The following is a 24,960-nucleotide window of genomic DNA, read 5'->3' as shown; positions in this document are numbered from 1 at the left end:
AGGGCTTGACCTCAACCTTCAGACCCCAAGCTCATTGCTAGATCCATTCCATTCCAGCAAGCGTACTTGTCCTTTCCACATATTTTCTCTTTCTTTTTATATCTAGTACAGGTTCTAATTAGGCCAGATGACTGAGCCCATTGCCAATTCCCCAGGGAACTGGCGACATAATGACAGGAGTTGGCCCGGGCAGAGTCACAGGAGAAGGAACAGATCCAGTTGGTTCTTGATTCTTACAGAGTAAAAGGACGGCTCCTCTTGGTCACCGGCATTACTTCATCTTCTCCTCTCTTCCTGATGATCTCCATTTAACTTTGTGGAAATCAACCGTAATGAGGAAATATAAATCCTGAGTCAGTGTTACTGCTTGCAGATATTAAAAATAAAAAGCAGAGGCCCCATCCTAGGAAACTGCAGTTCAGTTCTAGTAAATTGTTCAGGGATTCTTCCCTGTGCTCTTTACACGCTGCCAAATGGGGTGTCCTCCAGTAGGTGCCACCCCCAACACTGGCTCAGACCCGCACTGGAATTAAGGACCGTTGTTTGTGAATTATCAGCCACTAAATCTAATCTCATTTTCCCTGAATGCCAACTTTCTTGTTTTTTCTTTTTTTTTCACTTTTAAAAATTGTGGTAAAATACATTAACATAAAATTTCCATTTTAGCCATTTTTAAGTGCAAAGTTTAGTAGCGTTAAGTGCATTAATGTTGTGCAGCTGTCACCGGCAGCCACCACCAGAACGCTTCTCATCTTGCAAAACTGAAACTCTGTCCGCATTAAACACTAAGTCCTCTTTTCCCTCCTCCACCCTAGCCCCTGGCAACCTCCTACCTATTTTCTATCTCAATGAATTTGGCCATTCTAGGTACCTCATATGAGTGGAATCATGGTGTTTATTGTTTGGTGACTGGCTTACTTCACTTAGCATAGGTTCTAGTGTACATTTATGCTAGGAACGAACGTAAGTGGGATGTGAGAATAAACCTTGGCTACAGGAAGACTATAATCTGTCAAACAGGATAAGCTTGTCATCAGTGATTTATTCAGCAAATGCATTTTGAACTCTTATACGTGCCAGTCCCTATTTGGTCCTTGCCAGTATTCAGTCACAAGAACCACCATTTGTTGCAAGTTTATCGTGCCCTGGGAACCATGCTCAGTGCTTCGGTACAGGGGACTATTTGTTGTTGTTATTGTTGTTGTTAATAGAAATAGGGTTCTGCCATGTTGCCCAGGCTGGTCTAGAACTCCTGGGCTCAAGTGATCTGCTCACCTCAGCCTCCCAAAGTGCTGGGATTACAGGCCTGAGCTGCCAAGCCTGGTATGATACAGTTGACTTGTTTAATTATAATTAGAGTAACCCTGTCAGCTGGGCATCATCATCATCATCCCCTTTTTAAAAGTGATGAATCTGGCTGGGTGTGGTGGCTCACGTCTGTAATCCCCGCACTGGAAGGCTGAAGTGGGAGGATCGCTTGAGCCCAGAAATCAGAGACCAGCCTGGGCAACATAATGAGACCCCACTTCTACAAAAAATAAAAAAAGTTAGCTGGGTGTGGTGGCATGTGCCTGTAGTCCCAGCCACTTGGGAGGCTGAGGCAGGAGCATCACTTGAGCCCAGGAGTTCAAGGCTTCAGTGAGCCCTGATTGCACCATTGCACCCCAGCCTGGGAGACAGAGTGAGATCCTGTCTTTAAAAACCATATATATATATATGGATCTACGGCTGTCGTAGGTAAAGCTGTGTGTCTGAGGGAGGAACGATTGGGAGCACAGCTAGAACCCATGAGCCGTTGATGCCAAAGGCTGGTCCTTAACCCCCCTAGCCTGTGTTGCTGCCCTGGACAGCTGCACGGGCTCTGCCATTCAGAACACAGCCACATCCCGTGATCTCATTTGATTTTCACAAGGACCCACCGAAGGAGGCAAAGCCGAATGTTTATGCCTTAATTTTACAGTAGAGCTAACTGAAGCGTGAAACACTCAGCCACTTCACTTATATTTACATAGTTATGGCTAAAAACCCATGACTTTCTTCTGTATCCTGCCGCTGCAGGCATCGTTACGCTCCATGTGGTTTTCTTTTTCTCTTCTTTTTTTTAGGGGGTTGGAGCTTTAGAATAGACTTCTATGTTTATCTGTTGAGTAAGACTTCTCTGAGGTCTTCTTGGGGATTCTGGAAAGGCCTCTTCTTGCCGTTCTGCCAGCAGCGGCATTTGCTCAAGCAAAAGAATCCGGAGAACAGCAGATCCATGCAGTGAGAAAGGAAAATTTCGTTACTGTCTTCAGGACATTTGCATAGATTTGAAAGGAAGGATTTCAGTGCCAGGATGGCCGTCAACAGGAGGTTTGGCTGGAGCCTGGCTTTTCAGCCTGGCCTTTGGTTCTTTCTGTTGTCTTCATTGTCTGGATTCTCCAGAACCTTGTGGAGGGAGGGTTACTGGATGGAGCCACAGTGTTCCGTCGCTGCTGCTTTTCTAGAGCTCACACTGATATAAAACATTTCCGTTACTGACTGTGGCTAATTTTAGTTCCTCCGTCAGAAATTGTATAACGTGCTGCCAGGAAAGGCAGCTTTCTGCGTGTATTCACCTTTCTTGCTTTGTGTTCTCCAGTAGAGCCGGCCATTTGCCTGTTTTTCATGATGGAGTTCCTTTGTTTGGGCTGTTCATCTGCATGTCAACCTCCTCTGACCATCTTTATTCATCTGTTTGGGAAACTGGTATTTGGAGGCTGCCGTTTGCTCGTTTTCCCCTCTACTAATCATTGAACTATAATCCCAGTAGTGTATTAGAAAACCACATTCAGTTTTGCAAGTCTGTCTTCTCCTCTGTGGTCTAAATATTATGGTGAGAAAGAGAAGAGACAGCACTTGCATTGGATGTTTTAAGACAACATACCCTTCTAGTGTGATTCGTAAACCTTTCGTACTAGGGAGGGACATTTCAAAGTGCCACTTTGGGAAGCTCCGGCGGACAGACATGTCATGTTTAAAGATCCATCACAAAGGGACCGCTTGCCTGATCTGTGGCATCAGAATTTTATTAGGTGGTTGATGGTTTAATAAAAGAAAACCACAGTAGAATAATGGGGGAGGATAGGTAAGAGGGGCTGGAGAGTAGACTCGAGAAGAAAGCATCATCTGAAGGACTCACTGGCTATAATGAGAGAGTGGAGATCTTCTACTGACCGGCAGCCATCAGTAAAGGCTTTGAATCCTTCGGGAAACCACACCAGGCTTGCATTTTGTTGGGCGGAGCAAAGGCACAATAGCTTTGAGATGAAGAGGACTCCGATTTGAAAATACTTTACTCCTGGTGAAAGTAATTGAGAATATGATCAATAGAAAGACATTCAAATCAAACTTGTTGAACAAGAGCCTTCCAGAAAGTGTAGCAGAATGTCAGAGTGCAAAAAGGCTTTCAGGTAAAAATGTATCATCTCCCTTCCAGCAGTATTCCTGAGATGGTTTGACAATATGTGTGTTCTCAGGGAGGCATTAAAAACTGGTCTGGAATAGAGAGTTAACCTACAACCAGCGTCACCCGAGAACTGGAAGAGCTTTGGAGATCATCTAATCCAAATACTCCCCTTCCCTCCCAGCCCAGATGCTTTCAGGAAAACTGAGACCAGAAAGGTTAAGTGAATTACTCATGTGCCTGTTGGTGCCGTGTAAACACCTTCAGCTTATTCAGCTTGTTTGGAGTTGCTAGAGAGGCAACTCCAGACTTCTTTATTCCATTATATTTGAAGTAAGTAATAAACAAAAAGCAAAAGGAAATTCAAACTAATCAAAAGGGAAAATGAAATAACAACTTATGTTGATAGTTCCATAGTAGTACTGATCTGGAGGCACAGCTGCAGTCAGCTGCCTTGTGTAAGAAGTCAGCGTGGAAGTGGGAGTGGTGGAGTCAAACCAAGGAAACAGAGGACATGGGGCGCGGTGCATCCACCAAAGCACTTTGAGTCACCGATTCTGGGGTCCCAGAGAGAACTGCTGCACTCAGGGGGAGGTTCAGGGTTCTCTGCTCCTAAGGTACTCAAGGCCCCTTTTTAAAACTGTCGGTGTCCTAATATGGCGCATCTTCCTGACGACTTCAGATGCTGTGGACCTTAATCTAGGCATGACGCTCTTTAACTCGCATTTGTGTCAGCTGAAAACAGAAGTTCAGAGCGTGTGTATCTTTTCTTATCTGCAGCTATTTCCCTGAGCTGAAAACTGGGTACTTAAAGGAAGTTAGCATCCCAGTCACATTCATGGGCTGTGCAAGGTCTCGCCCAGGAGCCTTACCCCAGGATCTGACTTCCAGCCCTTCCTGCACCTGCGACTTGGGCTGTGCTGGAATCCCAGCCCCCAAAGCATGCTTGGTGGCGTTTCTTTGTTTGTACTTGGAGGGGAAAGGAAAAGAAGACCATGATATTTATGGAAAGTCATTAGGAGTGAAAAGCCTCTGAACCCATATGAAAGGAAGAGAAACCTTGGCTTTGGAGCACAAAGAAAGCTCAGCATAAAATGGAAAGCGGATCTTGAAATTTCATCAGAGGCCAGAAGAGCAGGGAAGCAGGGCTGCTGTGTGCAGTGTGCAGGCCCTGGAGTCAGAAGTCCAGTTTTGTTTTCTCTCCTCTGTGCTGTCTCAGTTGGCAACTCTGGCAAGTTTCTCAACATCTCTGTTCCTCATTTTTCTTCTTGGGAGTGGCTGTTCCGATTCCTGCCTCCTCGGGATACTGAGCCAACACGAGAGTTCTGTGAGGAGGGGAATTCTGTTTTCTGTTGTTTTTCATGTGTTTCTGCGTGGAAACGGTTCTTGTGCTTAGCACTGTCAGCTCATCTTCATAGCTGGGATCTTCGTCAGCTGAGGCTGAGGGCTTCTCTGGGCCTCTGTGGCTCCCAGCACGGGATGTTTTGGGGAAACATGCCCAGTCCGAGGAGTGGAGAGATCTGCCTTCTGCATGCTCATGGCCAGCCCCCCGCGATCACTCAGGCTTGTGTGAAGTCACTGGAGAACAGTGGCTGACAAACAGGCCCAGAGACTCCAGGCTGGGACCAGTGGAGTCCGCGTTCTTACTTTCCTCGTTTAAGGAATGCACCTGTGGCACAGTTTGTCCATTTGTTCTTTTGCCTTTAATTGATAGACAGCCTGGTCTGGGGCTAATGCTCTCGGTGGAAGAAAGGGCTCTATCTGGGCTAGAGCCATCTCATCCCAGCTCTGCCACCAGGAAGATGTGAGACAGAAGCCAGCCCCTCAGCAGGGACCGGGTGGAAAGCTGGAAGGCACTGGAGCACAAGAGCTCTTCTGCATAACGGGGGATAAGAGCAGCTGCTTCCTGACGTAGGACCCCTGTGAGACCTGCATGCAAAGCCTGTGGCATGGCATTGACCCATAGCGCTCCCCTCTTTTAGAATGTTCGCTTCCTTTAGAACATGAGCTTCACTTTTGGATTTTCTCGTGTTTTGAAATATACGTCACCTAAAATTTACCATACTTTTGGGTATGGGGTTATTAAATTCAGAGTTGGAACTAAATGGGAGGAAAGGCAGTTAAAGGTTACCATCAGGAAGAGAAGCTATTGCAGTTACTCTTTAGGCCTTGTCTGTACAGTGAATGGCTCAGGTTAAGTGATCTCTAAATGCCTAAATATTGCACAAGCTCTGCCCTCTGTGATTTCATTTCTCAGTGGTTATGGACACTGGAAAAATCGCACACCATTGATATTTTATTTTACAAAATCAAAATGTTTTTATGTTTAAAAATATTTTTATAAGCATAGGTTGTGTATAATCACTAGACTTCAATTTCATTAATCCAGCCTGTTGTGCAAACCCAGGGTTAAGCAGTGCTGATGTGTGGAGTGTGTGCTGTGTGCCAGGCCCTTGCTAGGCCTTTTCCATGTACCCTCTCACTCACTCTCCATGTAATCCTCTTAGCAGGTGGCAGTGCCCTCATTTTACAGAGGAGAAAACTGCAGCTCAGTGAAGTTGAGAAACTTGCCCAGTGTCTCACAGCTGGCAGGCCAAATGGGGATGATAACTGATTGGCTGTCATAACCATGAAACCACAAACTTAGTGGCTTGAAGCAACACACATTTGGATCTTACAGAAACGGATCTTACAGTTTCTGTGAGTCAGGAATCCAGGCGTAGTTTAGCTGTGTCCTCTGCTGCAGAGTCTTGCAAACCTGCCATGGAGGTGTTGGCTAGGGCTGCTGTCTCATCTGAGGCTCAACTGGGGAAGGGTCCACTTCCAAGCTCACGTGGTTTTGGCAAAATTTCGTTTCTTGCAGGTTGTTGGACCAAGGACCTCAGTCTCTTGCTGGCTGTTGGCTGGAAGCAGTCCTTACTTCTTTGCCATGGGAGCCTTCCCAACATGGTTGCTTGCTTCAGCAAGGCCGGCAAGGCAGAGTGTTTCCTCTCCCAACAGGTTTCTGTGTTATGTAACATGATCTTGGACACAGGATCACATCCATTCCATCCCCTTTGCTGTATTTTATTTATTAGAAGCAGACACACATTCCATCCACACTCAAGGGAGGCAATCCCAAAGAAAGTGAACCCGAGGAGGTGAGGATCATGGGGAGCACCCCAGGTCTGTCCACCTACGGTAACCCACATGGCAGATGCAACTCTAGAAATCCAGGATCTAAGTCCTGAAGGGGTGAGAGGTAAAGGAAGGATCTAAGTGTGATGGGGATAATGTAGGAAAACCTTTTCAAAATGGTCAACTCTGCGTTGGAACTTAAATGAATTGGTCGGCATGGATTGGAAGACAGGACCCGTGTGGGCATTGTGGACAGAGCTGCAGTGAGGAGGGCCCCAGGGACCAGTGCCCCTTCCTGGGAGGTAGTGCCCAGTGTAGACACAGCCCGGCCCTGGCCAAGGGAGCCTCCTCGCAGCTCTCAAGCCTGGTTCTCTGAAGATTACAGAGTGGAAATTCACTGTAGCTTCTTCCATGTAGAATGTTTGACTTTACAAAGGGAGGAGGTGATGAGTTTAGTTACTCAGTCTCCTTTTTATAAACACTGCCCGAGCCTGGGCATGGCTTGAGGGACAGGAATGATGGCCCTGTGTTTTTCTCTCTGTGAACAGAAAGCGAAACGACTGATAGTGTGCCCAGCGATGAAGAGAGCGCTGAGGTAAGCCGCTGCCCTGACCGCCTACGATTCTGCCGAGGAAAAGCCTCCCCACCAGCTCTGGGCTTTCCTTGCTGCTGGTTACACACCTTTCCTTTAGATCACAAGCTTCACTTTGGGATTTTCTTGTGTGGTGAAATATGCATCACCTAAAATTTACCATACTTTTGGGTTTGGGGTTATAAAATTCGATGTTGGAACTGAATGGGAGGAAAGGGAGTTAAATGTTACCATCAGGTAGAGAAGCTGTGATGGCAGGAAAAGGGAATGAAGTGGAGGCCAGGAAATGCTGATGCTCTTACCACTTAAACATCCTACTTCACTGGCAAAAATAGAACAGCCTTCCCAGCCAAAAGCAGTGACCAGTACACGTCAGAAAATGCTAAGCAAAAGCCTCTTCCACGTGTGCGTGGGTTCCCTCCCTCTGTGACCCATGCCCAGAGCTGGTTGTGTGCCCCATCTTGATTCCGAGTGGGTCCCATCCCCTCTCCCTCCCGTAGATGGGGCATGCACAATGGCAGAGAGTGGCTGGAATGGAGATGGAAAGCATTCCTGCTGGCCACCTGCTGGGGGTCTGTGCTTGAGTGAATGAGAGAGAGCAAGAGGGAAGGAGAAAGAGAGAGGGAAGCTCATGGTTGTTTGAATTAGTGGTTTCCCATGTACTAAACACTTTCAGAAAAAGTGCAGGCATTCTGAAAAGACAGATGTACACACTCACATACACCCTGGCCTGATTTCTTCAAGGTTGCAGATCTAGTCCCTTCTCTGAATGAAACCAGCCCTTCATTCAGAGCTCCACACTGTGGAGCTCTAAACCACCCCCATTTGAAAGCAATCAAGGGGCATACATTGCAAATCACTAAGTTCCTCACTACCTTTTCTCTGCAAATGCAGGTTGGCTCAGGTTGACTGGGCCAGCTCGGAGGGACTGAGTCACTGTGCCACACTGGCTGTGGTGACCTGAAACCTATCGAGTAATCGGGCCGAGCGGCAGAGCATACGGGAACCAGAAACCAAGCTGCTGCCTTCTTTTCTTGCCTTCATAGAGTAGTCTGGAAAGTATTTCTGGGAGGTAGCAAATGGGAATTGATTTAAAAAAAAGAAAAAGAAAAGGGAAGAAAAACCATTACTTGGCATGTGAATAGCTGGGTGCAATAGATTTCACTTGAAGGATATAGAAGTGCTAAGCCTTTGTTCATTCTGCAGTTCTTAAAAAATTCAGCTAAAGCACCAACACATGGAAACAGTGACACATTTTTCATTTTTAAATTTTATTTGTGGGTTGCTGTTTTGAGACAAGGTCTCATTCTGTTGCCCAGGCTGGAGTGCAGTGGCGTAATCATAGCTCACTGAAGCCTTGACTTCCTGGGCTCCAGTGATCCTCCCACCTTAGCCTCCCGAGTAGCTGGGGCTAAAGGTGCGCACCACCATGCCTAACTAATATGTTTTGTAGAGATGAGGACTCACTACATTGCCCAGGCTGGTTTCAAACTCCTGAGCTTAAGTGATCCTCCAGCCTCAGCCTCCCAAAGTGCTGGGATTACAGGGATGAGCTACCACACCTGGCCAGTGATGCATTTTTTAAAAAGCCATCCAATAGAAGGAGAAGGAAATACATATCTTAATTACTTTCTTTAAAGGGGCGGCCACACTGGCGGAAGAGGAATATTGAAGGCAAACAGTACCTCAGCAACATGGGGACTCGAGGCTCCTACCTGCTGCCCGGCATGGCGTCCTTCGTCACTTCCAACAAACCGGACCTCCAGGTCACCATCAAAGAGGAGAGCAATCCGGTGCCTTACAACAGCTCCTGGCCCCCTTTTCAAGACCTCCCCCTTTCTTCCTCCATGACCCCAGCATCCAGCAGCAGTCGGCCAGACCGGGAGACCCGGGCCAGTGTCATCAAGAAAACATCGGATATCACCCAGGCCCGCGTCAAGAGCTGTTAAGCCTCTGACTCTCCCCGGTGGTTATTGGGGCTTCTTGGCTTTGTTTTGTTGTTTGTTTGTATTTTATTTTTTTCTCTCTGACACCTATTTTAGACAAATCTAAGGGAAAAAGCCTTGACAATAGAACATTGATTGCTGTGTCCAACTCCAGTACTGGAGCTTCTCTTTAACTCAGGACTCCAGCCCATTGGTAGACGTGTGTTTCTAGAGCCTGCTGGATCTCCCAGGGCTACTCGCTCAAGTTCAAGGACCAACAAGGGCAGTGGAGGTGCTGCATTGCCTGCGGTCACGGCCAGCAAGGTGGAGTGGATGCCTCAGAATGGACGAGATAATGTGAACTAGCTGGAATTTTTTATTCTTGTGAATATGTACATAGGCAGCACTAGCGACATTGCAGTCTGCTTCTGCACCTTATCTTAAAGCACTTACAGATAGGCCTTCTTGTGATCTTGCTCTATTTCACAGCACACTCAGCACCCCCTTCTCTGCCCATTCCCCAGCCTCTCTTCCTATCCCATCCCGACCCATCCCATCCCACTCTTTTCCTACTTTTCCTTCCCTCAAAGCTTCCATTCCACATCCGGAGGAGAAGAAGGAAATGAATTTCTCTACAGATGTCCCATTTTAAGACTGCTTTAAAAAAAATCCTTCTAATCTGCTATGCTTGAATGCCACGCGGTACAAAGGAAAAACTATCATGGAAATATTATGCAAATTCCCAGATTTGAAGACAAAAATACTCTAATTCTAACCAGAGCAAGCTTTTTTATTTTTTATACAGGGGAATATTTTATTCAAGGTAAAATTCTAAATAAAATATAATTGTTTTTTATCTTTTCTACAGCAAATTTATAATTTTAAGATTCCTTTTCTTGTTTATCAGCAGTTGTTATTACATCCTTGTGGCACATTTTTTTTTTTTTAATTTTGTAAAGGTGAGAAAAGCTTTTATGAGCTCATGTAGCAATCAGATTATCCTGTGGATTGATAATAAATGAATATGATATATAGTTAAATTTTTAAGGGGCATCACTCCTGGCTTTGTCTGTGTCTGCTTTAAAAGAGCACAATCATGGAATAGGACTGACAAAGTATTGTTTCTTTTTGGGGACCAAAATGTTTTCCCTTGTTGACCACAAGAAACCCTGGAGGTTCCTACTGTGAGGCCGCAGATGACTTCTCTTGAGTGCTCGCCTGAGCAGGGGCCTGTGCTGAGCGTTTTCCATGAGTTCCCGTCTTCATTCATCACACTCGTGCTGTAGAATAGGCATTCATCTCCATTTCATGTGGAGGAAATGAAGACTTAACGTGAAGATGCCTTTACTCGGCTCACAGTGGCACTAAGAAGCAAAGGCACAAGTTGGGCACAAGTTGAGCCCAATTCCCTGTGCTCTGAAGGGGGTCTTTTTTCTTGTAAGCATATCTGTTATCTCAAATGTCTGTCTTCCTTTATGTTGGGAGCGTTCCCTAGGGAGGGGAGTATTTTAGCTACGCCACTGGTTACCTTCTCTGCTATGAGCGAGGTTCACCCACCTCTGTGTCTTTCCTGTTTTCATCCTTAGGCTTACACGTACGACGAACGTTTTGTGTTTATGTCACTTAGAGGGGTGCATGGATAAGACATTTTCCACAACAGGAAATATGTGTTGGGCTCCAACACCATGTCCATCGCTATTCTTCCTAGGACCCAAGGCCTTGCACATAGACCCTGCCCTCAAAACTTGGGGTCTGTCTTGTGGAATAAAAGGGGTGTCTTCAAGAACACCAGTCTTTATCATCCACTTGGTGTTTGAAGGTATAGCCTTGGCCTGGAGAAAGCCACAGCACCAGCCTCCCCTGCATCCCCAGTATCTTATTCTGTAAAATCAGAATATGAAACCTTCGCTACCTGCCTACTACCTCTGGGGGGTTGTGGAGGAGATTGCTAAGTTAATATTTGAAGAGGTTCCTTTAATGAAAGGACAAAAGGCTATTTCTGTGCCTCTCTCCATGTGTGGCAGCAGATATAATTAGTGGCCATAAAGTTATCCAGCCCTGAATGGAAATCAACTGGAGCATTTTCCTGGCGGATGCATTGTAGTTGAAATGCCACACACACAGGTGGGGCTGCTTGTGGAAGGAGCGCCTTCGTTGACTGTCTCAGTTTCTTAATGAAAGGGGAGTTACCAGGAGGAAACGGATGCTCCCTGGCTCCTTGGCACCCTGCTTTTCAGTGAAGACCTGCTCTTTCCCCAGGTCCTAAATGGAGGAGTTCACTTCTTTGAGACTTACATCTAAAACCTTTTACTAAGTCATCCTGTTTTTAAATAAATTAACAAAACAGTAACGGAAGGTTGCCCTGAGTCACATGACCTGGTTATCAAAGGGTTTAAGGTAGCTCAGGTCTCCTCCCCCTTCCTTCTTCCCAACACAGGCTCAGGGCTTCTTCCTGCATCTCAGGTCCCAAATGCCATTCCTGCTGCCCTCCCTCTGCTTCTGTAGTGTAACCAGACTTCTCAAACCCCATCAAGTGGAATAAAATTCAGGACTTGGAAATGCATCATTTAAGCTCCAGAGATGATACTCCTATTGCCAATAAGGCCATGAAAAACAGAATCATGTTTAAAATACTTCTGAGAAAGCCTATATTGTTTCTAAGTGATCCTTGTGAGCAACGTAGGAAAACAAGCTAGTCTCAGGATGCCTAGGGTTGACAGGAAGAAAAAGGCGATAGAGCAGCTCATGGACCCAAGCCTCAGACCCTGTCATCACTTAGAGGAAGTACCAGGGACACATGCTTCTGGTTGGTATTTGTGCGAGCTGATAGGCTTTTATGATGGGCTTGGGTGTGTGTGTGCACGTGTGCACTTAACAGCAAGTTCAAGTTCAGTGTAACTGCCTTTGGAACAATAGTTTCCATTCTCTGCAGCCAGTTCCTGGGTCACTCCCTTGATAACGGGCTCACTGTACAGCTGTGAACTGTGAATTCAGGGACGTGTACTTCTGCCCAGCCTTGAGGTTGCCAGCACCCAGCACATCCACGTGCCTTGACCAAAGGGGCTTCTGGAATGCCATTTGCATATCTAAATAAATCCACCCTCAACCGTACCGTTTTGTCCGTGTTTTGATGAACCACTGCCAAAGGTGATATTGAGTCTATTGAAAAGGATTTGTAAAAAAGAAGAGAGATACATGGCTGTGGAACACAGATTCTTGAGACATCAAAACCCTAACACAACACCCTTTCCCCACCTGAATCCAAAGTGTACCATGCTATCATGTAGCCACCACTGAGACAGATTTTAGAAGTGAAGAAGATGAGTGATTTGATTTCAGGAGTCTGAGTTTTCAAACTTGTGCTTTTGGAAGTACTTTGCATATAAATGAAAAGACGGTAAACCCCAAATGGCCTCCTGCCCCTAATTCCGAAAGATGGAACATGAGCCGTTCCTTCTGCTTGAGGCCACTCTGCAGCGCTGCATTCATTAGGCTGTAAAGGCCCCCTGCTATTGTAGTTATGGACAAATAAGCCCAGATCAAAGGTGAAAAAAAAGAACCCCACTGTTCTGCCCAATTTCTCCTGATAAAAGACAAAAGCTAGGGAAAGGTTTACCCACAGGTGGCCAAGATGAGTTCCTGGCATTCAGGGGTCAAACAGCTAATGGCTGAGTACCAGTGTGGTTTGGAGGCAGAAACTGGTTTTTATGTGGTACTGTTCAGCCACCTCCCTCACCCTGAAACTCCATCCCACAGCACAGTGACATGCCCGGGACCAGAGTGATCAGAGCTGGTAGGACGTGACCTTGACCTCCCTCTGTCCCCAGGCTGCAGTGGACCCCTCCCAAGGGCAGTTGGGTGACACCATCAGCTTCTTGAGGCTGTTTCTCAATCTCATTTGCACCCCAACATGTGAATCAAGGTTGGGTACTACTAGGCTGTCATACCCGGGATCTCCTCCTTCCCTGAGCCCCACCATCCTGGTGTCAAAAGAACAGGACTGGGACTCTTGGCTTCACCCCCTTAGGAATGTGTCTAACCACAGGCCTGGAGATGAGAGCCCAGCTGTGCGAAGCCGTCAGGTCTCGGATCAGGAGATGCAGGAAGCTGGCAGGAGTCAGGGGGAGATGATTTCTTGTGAGGCTGCCTGGCCTCTGGGTCCCCACTGGCCCCATGGGACACTGGTACCTTCCCTATTCCCTGTCTGGGCTTGGGCATCACTGGTCCTGCTGTGCAGACAAATGAGGGTTTTGTAGAGGGTTTCTTCTGTGGCCACACGAACAGCAGGTGCAGAGGCACTGTGTCTCTGCTTCCGAAAATAGTGCCTGGAAGGAAGGAAGTGGTCAGGCCTAATAGCTGGTTTTAGCAAAAATGTTAAGTCTGTCCAAGAACCTGGGTTGTGCTGTGGAAGGATCAAGATGTAGCACATTTCAGAGTTCACATAGTCTGAAAAGAGCACGCTCTGGAGTCTGACCAGGTTTCTTCAGAAGGAAAGCAGTGTGTGTGCTTCAGTTCCTGTAAGCACACTGCCCTTTGGAGGTTTGGTCAGTTTCCCCATATCTGCTTTATAAACACGTCCAGACAGAGGTTGCTGGTGCTGTGGAATGTAGTGCGCTGGGATCGTGCAACTGCTGCCCAGTTAACCCCTTACATGCGTGGCTGGAGAAACAGCAATATCACGTGCAACAGCCTGTGTTGCGAAAACAGTTAATTTAAAAAACACAACTTTTTTTTTTTTTTTTTTTCCTGCAGGTGCAAAAAAACTCCACAGTGATAGCAGCTTTAAGTTTCACTTTTGGTTGAGAAGCACATTTTCAAATACAAATATCTCTCCACGTGAATCATCAGGGAGAGGATATCCAAGATGTTCCAGCAGCTTGGGTTGTGTATCTGAGAATACTCTTATGCTCCAAATTTTCTCTAATGTGCCAGTTCAAAGGCATTGACATTTTCAAATCCACACATGGCCCCGGAACTGACTGCCTGAAGTTTCAGGATAATGTTAGCAGCGAGATGGGAGTGAGTTCCTTAATTGGGGGAAGGTGATGACTAAGCCTTTATTCATCCCCAGAATTAACATTGATCCATATTCTCTGCCGAGTTCGCTCTGCTGTCTCCCAAGGGGACTTGCCCGGTGCTGGGACTCTAGAGCATATCTTTATGCTGCAGTATCTTTTCTCTGGGAAGCTCATGTTTTGAATGTAACTGAGATGCAGGAAAGATGTCACAGGCTCAGCTCTGCAATACTCAGGGTACAAGCAATAGACATTTTAGTAAAAAACATAAAATACAGCCCAAAGCCATTGCTTGGATTTTACCTGATGGTTCCAGGGATCCTGTGCAACACAGCTGATATGGGAAGGAGACCACAGGTGGATTTGTGTTTTCAAACTTTTATTTGCAAAATTGATCTGAAGTAATGTAATTACAGTGCCTTTCTCAGCAACTAACATATTTAATTAGGGTAACCAATCATCTTCGTTTGCCCAGAACTGAGGGGATTCTCAGGACGTGGGGCTTTTAGTGCTAAAACCAGGAACGTCTCAGGCAAACTGGGAGGGGATGTCGCCTAAATGTAATGCTGAGTTACATAGCACAAATGACATTTTGTGTTTTTGGAAGATTTTTAAAACCCAGGTAAATGTTTCATGAGGAGGTGTTCTTGAGAATATCTTGTTGATGACCCTATTCATGCATTAATTTAAAGTAGTGTTTTGTTAAAAAAAAAAAGTAGATTTCGTTCATTCAACCCTATGTGCTGAATTCCCACTATTTTCTAGTCCTGTTCTAAATGTCAGAGAGTTGTTACAGAAGTGAACAAAACGAAGTCTTTGTTCTAATGGAGTTTAAATTCTAGTAAGGTGGACCGTCAACAAATAATAAAAATAATCTTTGGGTGACAATCAACTCTATGGAGAAAAACAAAGCAGAATATAGAGTGATGAAGATATTCAAGGCTTTCATTTTAGAGCTTAAAGGATTGATTGCAGGGTTGGCGGTTGTGAAAACCAGCAGTTAGAGGGAAAGAAGGAAAACAGCATATATCAATGGGGCTTAGTTGCAGGAAACAAAAACCACGCCAGCTATTTTCAGCAGAAAGGCATTGTCTAGAGAGAAGCAGGTGTTTACAACTTTGTTGGGAAGGCTGGAGGAGCCGGCTTGCGGGTGCTTCCACATCTGCCACCACCGTAAAGGGAGGAAATCAGGAGCCTGTGGCTGGAAATAGTGACTCTGAAGACACATTGTCTTAGCTGAAAGCTGTTTATTAGAAAGTTCTGTCACCACCACTTTAACTGTCTCTCAACACCCATGCAATCAGTGGCTGAACTTTGAGACATGGCTTCAGAAAGCCCCAGTGTTACCACAATCATGCTTGCCAGTGTTTACAGTCAATCAGGAGGAGGTGGCTTCTGCCTCCATTCTGACTTCCAAATCTCTTGCATATAATTGGTTGAACCTAATTCACAGTTAGAACCCCAGCTGCAAGTGAGACTGGAGAAATGGCCCTCAGAGTTCCCGCCTCTGCAGTACAGGAAGAGACTCCAGAAGGAGTTGAGAATGGGTGCTGAGTGCCTCTTCAGGATGTCTGTCACACCTCAGGAAACCTGCCAGGAATACCAAAGGGAGTGAAAAATCCAAGGTAAGAATATCCAGAGAATGAAATCTGCATCCCATACCTTCCAGCGTAGATGGGAAAGCAACATATGTAGTGGGAAGAGAATACGTTTTTTGAAATCAGATAAACCTGGGTTCAGTCTGCTCTTATTTGCTGACGACTTTGGGAAATCTCTTTGTATCTGTGAGAAAAAGGTTCTTCACATATAAATTGGGGATATTAACACCTTACTTGCAAGGTGAGAATTAGATAAGATAATGTAAAGTTTGAAGTATGAAGTACATTGTAAGCATTCAGTTATATCAGCCACACCATCTGCATATAAAATAGCTAAGATCCATATTTTGGAGCACTGATTCCAAACTACCTATCCTCTCTCAGACTTCCATGAATTCAAGATTTGACCACAGAGGATCTCAGAGCTCAGACATGTGACCCCAATTTCTATATAGCTAAAATTAGTCTTTCCTTCTCTGAGCTATCCTTTTTTTGAGCAAGCCTAATTCTGTTGTCAAGTGGCATAGAAGGAGCTGAGAATTTATTCCTTTCTGGTAGAAGTTGAAGGGGATATAAACCTGCTGGCAGTTAATTTAATTTGATTTTTGTTTTTTAAGACAGGGTCTTGTTCTGTCACCCAGGCTGGAGTGCCGGCCCACAGCAACCTCTGCCTCCTGGGCTCAAGCCATCCTCCCACCTCAGCCTCCTGAGTAGTAGCTGGGAATACAGGTGCATGCCACCATGCCCAGCTAGTTTTTTTGTGTGTGTGTTTTCTGTACAGACAGATTTTCACCATGTTGCCCAGGCTTATCTCAAACTCCTGAGCTCAAGTGATCCACCTGCCTCAGCCTCACAAAGTGCTGGGATTACAGGTGTGAGCCACCATGGCTGGCCAATTTTATTTTTTAAACAACATAGATTCAAACAAACTTTTTAAGCTTCATAAAGCCACCCAGTGGAATTACATTAACTTTTGATTATTGAAGTGATTCTGATTTGCTTCATTCTGGCCATTGATACAGTTTCCCTTTGGACCAGTTGGCATTATAATTCCCACTAGATGCTGGGATTCATGACATTTTGACTCAACAATTTTAAAACTGGGAATATTTCAACATATTCATAAAACAGAGCCACAAACATTAAGCTCTTGTGCTTTCTTGGTATCTTTCTACCCTATGCTAGAATCTTACCCACACTCAGGACAGAATGAGGGAGCTTACATGGCAGGTGCTTTGTCAGAGCCTAACCTGTGCCACACATGAGGGCAGGGCCAGGCCTTCTGTGTTATCTGTTTGCATAAACAGATTAACATAGGGGCTGAGGAGGCTCCTGGGAAAAGAGCTAGAAGAGCATGCAGAGAATGGATCCCAGGAAAAGAATCTAGCCTGAGGATGTGACCAGCTGGGGCCAATTAGGCTCTGAAGGTGGTAGGAGGTGTTCTTGGTACATTGTCTTGACTGCTGCCTGAACCTGTGAAGACACCTGCCTGCTTCAAGGGGTGTGCGTACCTTGAAGAGAGAATGGCTGGGAGTGTAAAACTGCCACTTCCGGTCCCGGTTATCCTTTGTATTAGCCCGTTTTTATACTACTATAAAGAAATACCCAAGACTGGGTAATTTATAAAGGAAAGAAGTTTAATTGACTCACAGTTCCGCATGGGTGGGGAGGCCTCAAGAAACTTACAATCATGGCAGAAGAGGAAGCAGGCATGTCTTACATGGCGGCAGGTGAGAGAAGCCAGTGAAGGCAGAACTGTCAGACACTTACAAAACCATCAGATGTTGTCAGAACTCACTCTTCATCTCGTGAACAACATGCAGAAACCACCCCTATGATCTAATCACCTCCCACCAGGTCCCTTCCTCAACAGCGGGGATTATGGGGATTACAACATGAGATGAGATTTGGGTGGAGACACAGAGCCAAACCATATCACCTCTATTAAGCAGAGTTTTCCATGGCTATTTCTTAGTGGCCTGAGCCTGGGTGGCAGATTAAGTAGAAGATGAGAACTTTCCCAGTAATGACAGAGGCATGTGTCCCAGTAAAAGTTCCTAGACATCCTGGAATAGGACTGCATCAGTAGATGCTATGGTCTGAATGTTTATGTCCCCTCGAAATTCATATGTTGAAACACAATCTCCAATGCAATAGTATTAAGAGGTAGGGCCTTTGAGAGATGATTAGGTCATGAGGACTCCACCCTTATAAATGGGTTAATGCCCTTATTAAAAAGGCCTGAGGAAGCTTGTTTGCCCCTTTCACCATGTGAGGACAGATAGAAGGTGCCATTTATGAGGAACAGGTCCTCCCCAGACACCGAATCTGCTTATGCCTTGATCTTGGACTTCCCAGCCACCAGAACTGTGAGAAATAAATTTATATTGCTTATGAATTACCAAGTCTGAGGTATTTTGTTATAGTAGCCCAAACTGACTAAGACAGTAGGGAAAGCAGAAGCCTTAGCTAAGGAATGAAAATTGCCTAAAAGCAGAAACGCAGTAGGTAGGCTGCTGGCCCAGTCAGTGGCAGCTCCAGGGCTAGGGAGGGCAGAAGTGTACTTAGTGGATTGACACACAAAAGCAGAGAACCCTGGATACTAAAGGTGGAAAGGACCTCAAAAATGGTAGTGGAGGCTGGGTGCAGTGGCTCACACCTGTAATCTCAGCACTTTGAGAGGCCAAGGTGGACAGATCACCTGAGGTCAGGAGTTTGAGACCACCCTGGCCAACATGGTGAAACCCCATCTCTACTAAAAATACAACAGTTAGCCAGGCGTGGTGGCAGGTGCCTGTAATCCCAGCTACTCAACAGGCTGAGGCAGGAGACTCGCTTGAACCCAGCAGGCAGATGTTGCAATGAGCCGAGATTGCACCATTGCACTCCAGCCTGGGCAATAGAGTGAGACCAAAAAAAAAAAAAAGGTAGCGGCAGGGGGTGCTGCTATTGATTTCCTGAGGTTTCGTAGGCTGGGCTCTCAAGGTTAGGACTTGAATGTTTAGGATAGCTCATATAGTAGTAATATGACATCATGTGTACCTACAGGTTGGGAAGCCCTGGGACACTGAAATTACAACTGGATAATAAAAACAGAGTTTTTTCCTTGTGACGTGACCACTGTGATGTAAAGCTGTATCTCCTTCATTTCATCAAGAAATTCTTAACATTCCCCCCAACTTGCTTTCATCTTTCTCTTCATTGCCAACTCTGTAAGAAGTACCACCCCTTTTCTTTGAATCTGATTCTCCTCCAAGAAGGAGTGCTTCTCTGAGGCTTTCGCCTTTGCTCACATCAAAGCCCCCACACCGAATAAATACCATCCTTACATGCCCTTCCAAAGACTCCCCTAATGAACGAGCTTCATCCAACAAAAGATTACTGGGAAACTTCAGCAAAAAGACTGTTGATGAAAATTTGCTGTATTTGATTATATAACTAAGACTAAAACGGGAACATAGTTGGAATTATACTAAGTAAATACGATATGTTCTCACCAAGTAGAAAGAATGCAACTAAATAATACAGAAGAAGAGGGAAAGTAAAACAATATTGTTTACAATTTTATAGGTATTGGGTGTGAGTTAAATTACACCACTTAAAATGAACAGGACAGTAAAAAGTGAAGAAAAAAAGACAAAGGTATCATAAAATATATACATTCAGAGGTATTGAAATATTTATGCATCAAAACAACTATGGCAAAATTTTACTGATTCAGTATTATGCCTATGAAAATTATTCAGTTCAGTGATTTGGAGAAGAGGGTAAAGAAATGTTTACACATCAGAATCTGTGGAGGGGAGAATGTGTGTCTAGAAAGAAAATGGTATTTTGTCTCATTGGTTTGATTTGTTTTTAGTTATAATATTTCATCTATTTTGAATTTTATAAAAATGACAGTAGTGTATGTGATTTTTATGCTGATGAAGAGAAAATGGATTCAAAAAGGTTAAGAAACACTAATCCAAGGGAGCTTCCAGAATAATTGTGGCCATCTAATTTGGACCTCCTCACAAAACCCTTAAATTCAACAGAAGCACAAGATAATCACCTATGGTCCATGCCTTCAGCATTAGTGGAAGATGGAGGATACCACAAATGTTAAGTGACCAATAAGTAGAGAAACAAACACCATATTCCAAATGAACTCCCATCACTTATACCCACTGTAAGCTGTGTGCAGAGAGTGGGAGAAAGAAGACTTAAAATCCCCAGGAAAAAGAGTAAAGAGGCAGGGAAAACTTAGACATAGCATAAACAAAATCACCTCCAGAAAGTAAAAGTTTCACTGCTAAGTGACACATTCACAGCACAGTTAAAGGGAAGGGGATTGAAAATAAGCAGAACCAGAAATAGCAACTTCAAAGAAGCATTGCTTCTTGGGGAGAATCAGATAAACTAAGAAAGAGTAGTGCCCCTTAGAGACTTGACAGTGATGAGAAAGAAGGAACTAAGAGGGAAAAATGGAGGACCTTGCAGAAAGTAGAGAGAAATAAGACATGATGGCCCACTATCCCATTACTACCCATTTCTGCACTGCACTGACAGGAGAGGATATTCTTGAATTAGAAACCTGTCCAAAAAACTTTAAATTTAAAAAATCAACCTAATTCCATAAAGAGTTGCTATTAGAAGAACACATACACGCAAAAATGAGAATCATTGAAGTTTAACTGATGAGAATTCTTAACCAAAACCAACCAAAGAGCAGAAGAAAAGTGTAACCCAACATTCCAAACTGAAGTAGTTATCTTCAAACAATGGGATATATTTAGAAAAAAAAAGAAACTCAGAATCAGAAATTTTATAACTAAGGCCATAATGAGCACAAAATAGGAAGACATGCAATGAGTTGATTGAGCTATGGAATGAAATTCAAGAAAAATACAAAATCATTTCAAAAATGAAGAATAGATTACAAGGTACTGAAGGATAATAGATTTGAACATTGAACAATTTCAGCATTGAAAAGGGGCAGTAAAATAATGAAGAGAATAAAGAATGATGTAAACAGGGTTAAACACAAGTGATTGGAATGGAGGATGGGCAAATAAGATCCAACATACATATAATAGGAGCTCCTGGAGAAGAAAAGCAAAGCAATGGAATGGAACTGTAATTCAAGAAAACTTTCCAGAAAGAAGAGAAAATATAATTTACGTATTGAAGAGGCCCACTGTATATCTAGAAAAACTGACCTAGAGAGAATAACTGAGATATTTTTAGTAAACTATGAGGCTTTAAAGATACACACACACATACACACATACACACACACACACACACACACACACAGATAATCCTCAGGCCCTATGTTAGTTTCCTGTGGCTGCTGTAACAAATGACCGCAAACTTGGTGGCTTAAAACAACAGAAATGTATTATTTCACTTTTGGCCAGAAGTCCAAAATCAAAGTGTCAGCAGGGCTATGTCCCCTTCGAAGGCTCCAGGGAAGGATCCCTCCTTGCCTTTTCCAGCTTCCAGTGGCTCCAGGTGTTCTTTTGACTTGTGAGTGCCTGACTCCAAACTCCACCTCTGTCTTCACATGCACTTTTCCTCTTTATCCCTGTCTCTTTCCTCTATTGTCCCTCTCCAATCCCCCCTGTGCCTTTCTCTTATAGGAATACTTGTCATTGAAATTAGGGCCTGCCTAGATAATCCGTGATGATATCATCTCAAGATCCTTAACTTAATGACATCTGCAGAGACTGGTTTATCAAATAAGGTAAGATTCACAAGTTGCAGGGACCTAGACATAAACATATCTTTTTAAGGCCATTATTCAATCCACTACAGGGCCTCCAGGCAAAGAGGTCAAATTACTTAAAAGGATAAGAATACTAAACTGGCATCATACTTCTCGTAAGCAACAGACAAAGCAAGTCAATAATGGAACAGCCTTTTAAAGGACTTATGAACAGAGTGTGAGCCAATGTTTTTATATCCAGCCAGGCTCTTTCAAATATCAAGATTAAAGTAAAACAGTTTCAACATACAATAACTGAGGGATACTGTACACATGTACACTAGGGCTCTCCTAGAGAATGAGCTTTGTTTGAGCAAAAGTAGAAAAATTTTAGCAACAGGACTGGTGGTGAAAATATATTTTGTGGTTGATATGGTCTGGTTCTGTGTCTCACCCAAATCTCATCTTGAACGGCAATCCAAATTGTAATCCCCACATGTTTGGGGAGGGAGCTCCTGGCAGGTGATTAGGTCATGGGGACAGTTCCCCCATGCTGTTCTTGTGATAGTGAGTGAGTTCTCATGAGATCTGATGCTTTTATAAGGGACTTTTCCCACTTTGCTTGACACTTCTCTCTCTCCTGCCACCATGTCAGGAAGGACATGTTCACTTCCCCTTCTGCCATGACTGTAAGTTTCCTGAGGCCTCACCAGCCATGTGGAACTGTGAGTCAATTAGACCTCTTTCCTTTATAAATTACCCAGTCTTAAGTATTTCTTCGTAACAGCATGAAATGAACTAATACAGTAGAGTATATTGCGTGGTGAAAATTTAATATTTTTAATTGTATAGCTAAAACACAGGCGAGGACATGGATTAAAGAGTAGTATACATATATTATGTGTTCTGAAAAGCAAAAATTATGCAATCAAAAAGAAAAGAGAGGGGAAGAGAGAAAGAAAGGAGAAAGCAGAGAAGTAGAATTAATAGTTACATAGATAAAGGGGGAAGGAGAAGAGTATAAATGGTCATACCAGACAGTAGAATGTTCAGTAAGAAGAAAAGGAAGTTAAAAGGGATGAAAATGGAATAAATACAACCACTGGAACAAACACACAAACATTCTGAAATGCCAAAAGAAATGAAAAAAAAATAGCAAATAAAATATGGCAATTAAAGAAGGAAATATGGTAAGTATGACACATGGAGTAATTATAAAATAATATGATACTTGAGACCAAATATATGAGTCATACCAATAAATGGATTGGGCTTTACTGGTTTCCTCTCTTTTCTTGTTATAGTGATGAATAAGCCCATTCTCAAATTGGCCCACAAGGCAAAACCTGACCTCATGCTATATTTAATAGACATATATCAAACATGATGATTCAAAAGGCCAAAAATATAAAAAACTGGTAAAGATATACCAGAAAAATACAAACAATAAGAAGATAGGATAGTGGTTATTACATCAGATGAGTTAATTCAGGCCAAAAAGCCTTAAATGAGACAATGGAATGTACTATGCAATACTGAAAACCAGGTTTCACAGTTCATGTACAATAATTATGACTATCTATGCACTGAATAACACAGCAACCACCAATATAAAACAGAAATCACACAAAGTGAGAATAGGAATAGAATATTAAACACATTGATAGGAGACTTTAACATCACAGCCAGTACAAGGCAGATTGAATGGGAAGAAAATAAAGTTGTTTAAATAGCTTAATAATAAAGTAGACCTTACGCATATTCAACACTGTGCCCTAATAATAGAGAATGTATTTTCTTTTCAAATATACATGATCATTTTGAAAAATTGGCCATATAAGGCCAGGTATGGTGGCTTACATCTGTAATCCCAGCACTTTGGGAGGCCAAAGTGGGAGGATCACTTAAGCCTAGGAGTTCAAGACTGCCAATATAGTGGGACCTTCACTCTACAAAAAAAATACAAAAATTAGCCAGGTGTGGTGGTGTGCATCTGCAGTCCCAGCTATTTGGGAGGCTGAGGTAGGAGGAGAGCTTGAGCCCAGGAGGTTGAGACTGCAGTGATCTGTGATCACGCATTGCATGATTAGCCTGGGCAACAGAGTGAGACCCTATCTTAAAAAGAAAATTCATCATATATTTGTATTTATGGTTGCATTAAATTAACCTGGATAGGCTTGGTAGACCTCTGCTTTTACTCTAACTTCTGCCATGGTCTTTTCTAGTATAGTCTGAGTTGCATGTGCAAGAAAAACAGTTCTCACTTCAATGTGTGATTAAATCCAAAAGTTGACAAGTGATGCTGTTCTTCTCTCTGACCTTTTCCAGACATAGCATAATGAGTATCTCCTTTTTAAGCACAGGATGTGGGATGATTGCAAATAAAATGTGCTTTCACATACAAGTGTCAAGGGATGGATAACTCCTTCACGTCTGCAGGCCTAGTTGGAAAGGTATTAATATTTGATGCTTCTTCTCCTGCAAGCCATTTGGCGTGCCAGTCAGCTGGGCTGTGTGTTCTGTGCTATGGCCTGCGAGATGTACGATGTCATCACATGGCTTTTCGGCAGGGTCAGTGGGAAACACGAGACATGATAGGTTAGTTGCATATGAAATAAGTGCAGACAAGAAAAGCTGAGCAGTCCTTCCACAGAGCATACAAAAGTACTGCTGCTTCTGCTACAACGGTTATGTCGTTTATTATAAAGTATATGTGATGGCTAATACTGAGCATCAACTTGATTGGATTGAAGGATGCAAAGTATTGCTCCTGGGTGTGTCTATCAGGGTGTTGCCAAAGGAGATTAACATTTGAGTCAGTGGGCTGGGGAAGGCAGACCCACCCTTAATCTGTGGTGGGCACAGTCTAATCAGCTGTCAGCACAGCTAGGATAAAAGCAAGTAGAAAAACATGAAAAGACTAGACTGGCTTAGCCTCCCAGCCTACATCTTTCTCCTGTGCTGGATGCTTCCTGCCCTCGAACATCAGACTCCAAGTTCTTCAGCTTTGGGACTTGGGCTGGCTTCCTTGTTCCTCAGCTTGCAGACAGCCTATTGTGGGACCTTGTGATCCTGTAAGTTAATACTCCTTAATATATATATATACACACACCCACATCATTTATTTTGTTATTTAGTAATTCCTTTTTTCTTTTATGATAAACAATTTTGGCAAAATGAGATTTTAAAAAATGCATGCATGCTCAATGAAAAAGTGTTACTGTCTTTTGACACTCAGGAAGTTCATGACAAATACGTAATTTGCACAAAATGTTTCAAAACATTTGCCATCCAACAGGGACTGTGGCTATATCACTGACCTCAAGAAAACCTGTGGATAAAATCTGCTAAAGAAGTACCAGCATCTATGTCAAAAGTTAGTCATTATTTTAAGAAGACTGTGCTGGAAGACGAGTATTTAACATAAGCAGATACAAAAGGTGCAGTTACAAGTCACTGTGAAGCAGTGATGGCTCCTTATTTAGATCAGACATCTGCTCTTCCAAATGCATTTTTTTCCACTTGCAATAGTGGTTCCCAGGGAAGGGCTGCAGGTACTGATGGGACTGACGGTGGGTGGAAAAACCCAGGCTTTCTGTGTGC

General features: G+C 43.8%; 1 protein-coding gene across 3 annotated transcripts in view; it reads left to right on the top strand.

Moving 5' to 3' along the window:
- The window catches only part of IRF2 (interferon regulatory factor 2), an 87,884-nt gene extending 77,778 nt beyond the window's left edge, over nucleotides 1-10,106 (top strand). For 2 of the 3 annotated variants that reach the window (XM_025386244.1, XM_025386245.1), the window contains 2 exons: nucleotides 7,087-7,133; nucleotides 8,771-10,102. In XM_025386244.1, the coding sequence (XP_025242029.1) occupies nucleotides 7,087-7,133; nucleotides 8,771-9,079 (356 nt within the window). In that variant the 3' untranslated portion in view covers nucleotides 9,080-10,102. Of the gene's footprint in view, nucleotides 1-7,086; nucleotides 7,134-8,770 lie in introns of all 3 variants that reach the window. The other variant, XM_025386247.1, reaches the window with a different exon arrangement.
- The last annotated feature ends 14,854 nt before the right edge of the window (nucleotides 10,107-24,960 follow it).

Source organism: Theropithecus gelada, chromosome 5 (assembly GCF_003255815.1).
Source record: "Theropithecus gelada isolate Dixy chromosome 5, Tgel_1.0, whole genome shotgun sequence".
Classification (NCBI taxonomy): domain Eukaryota; kingdom Metazoa; phylum Chordata; class Mammalia; order Primates; family Cercopithecidae; genus Theropithecus; species Theropithecus gelada.
Note: the sequence above shows the minus strand (reverse complement) of the source record. Positions and strands in the feature narration are given on the sequence as shown.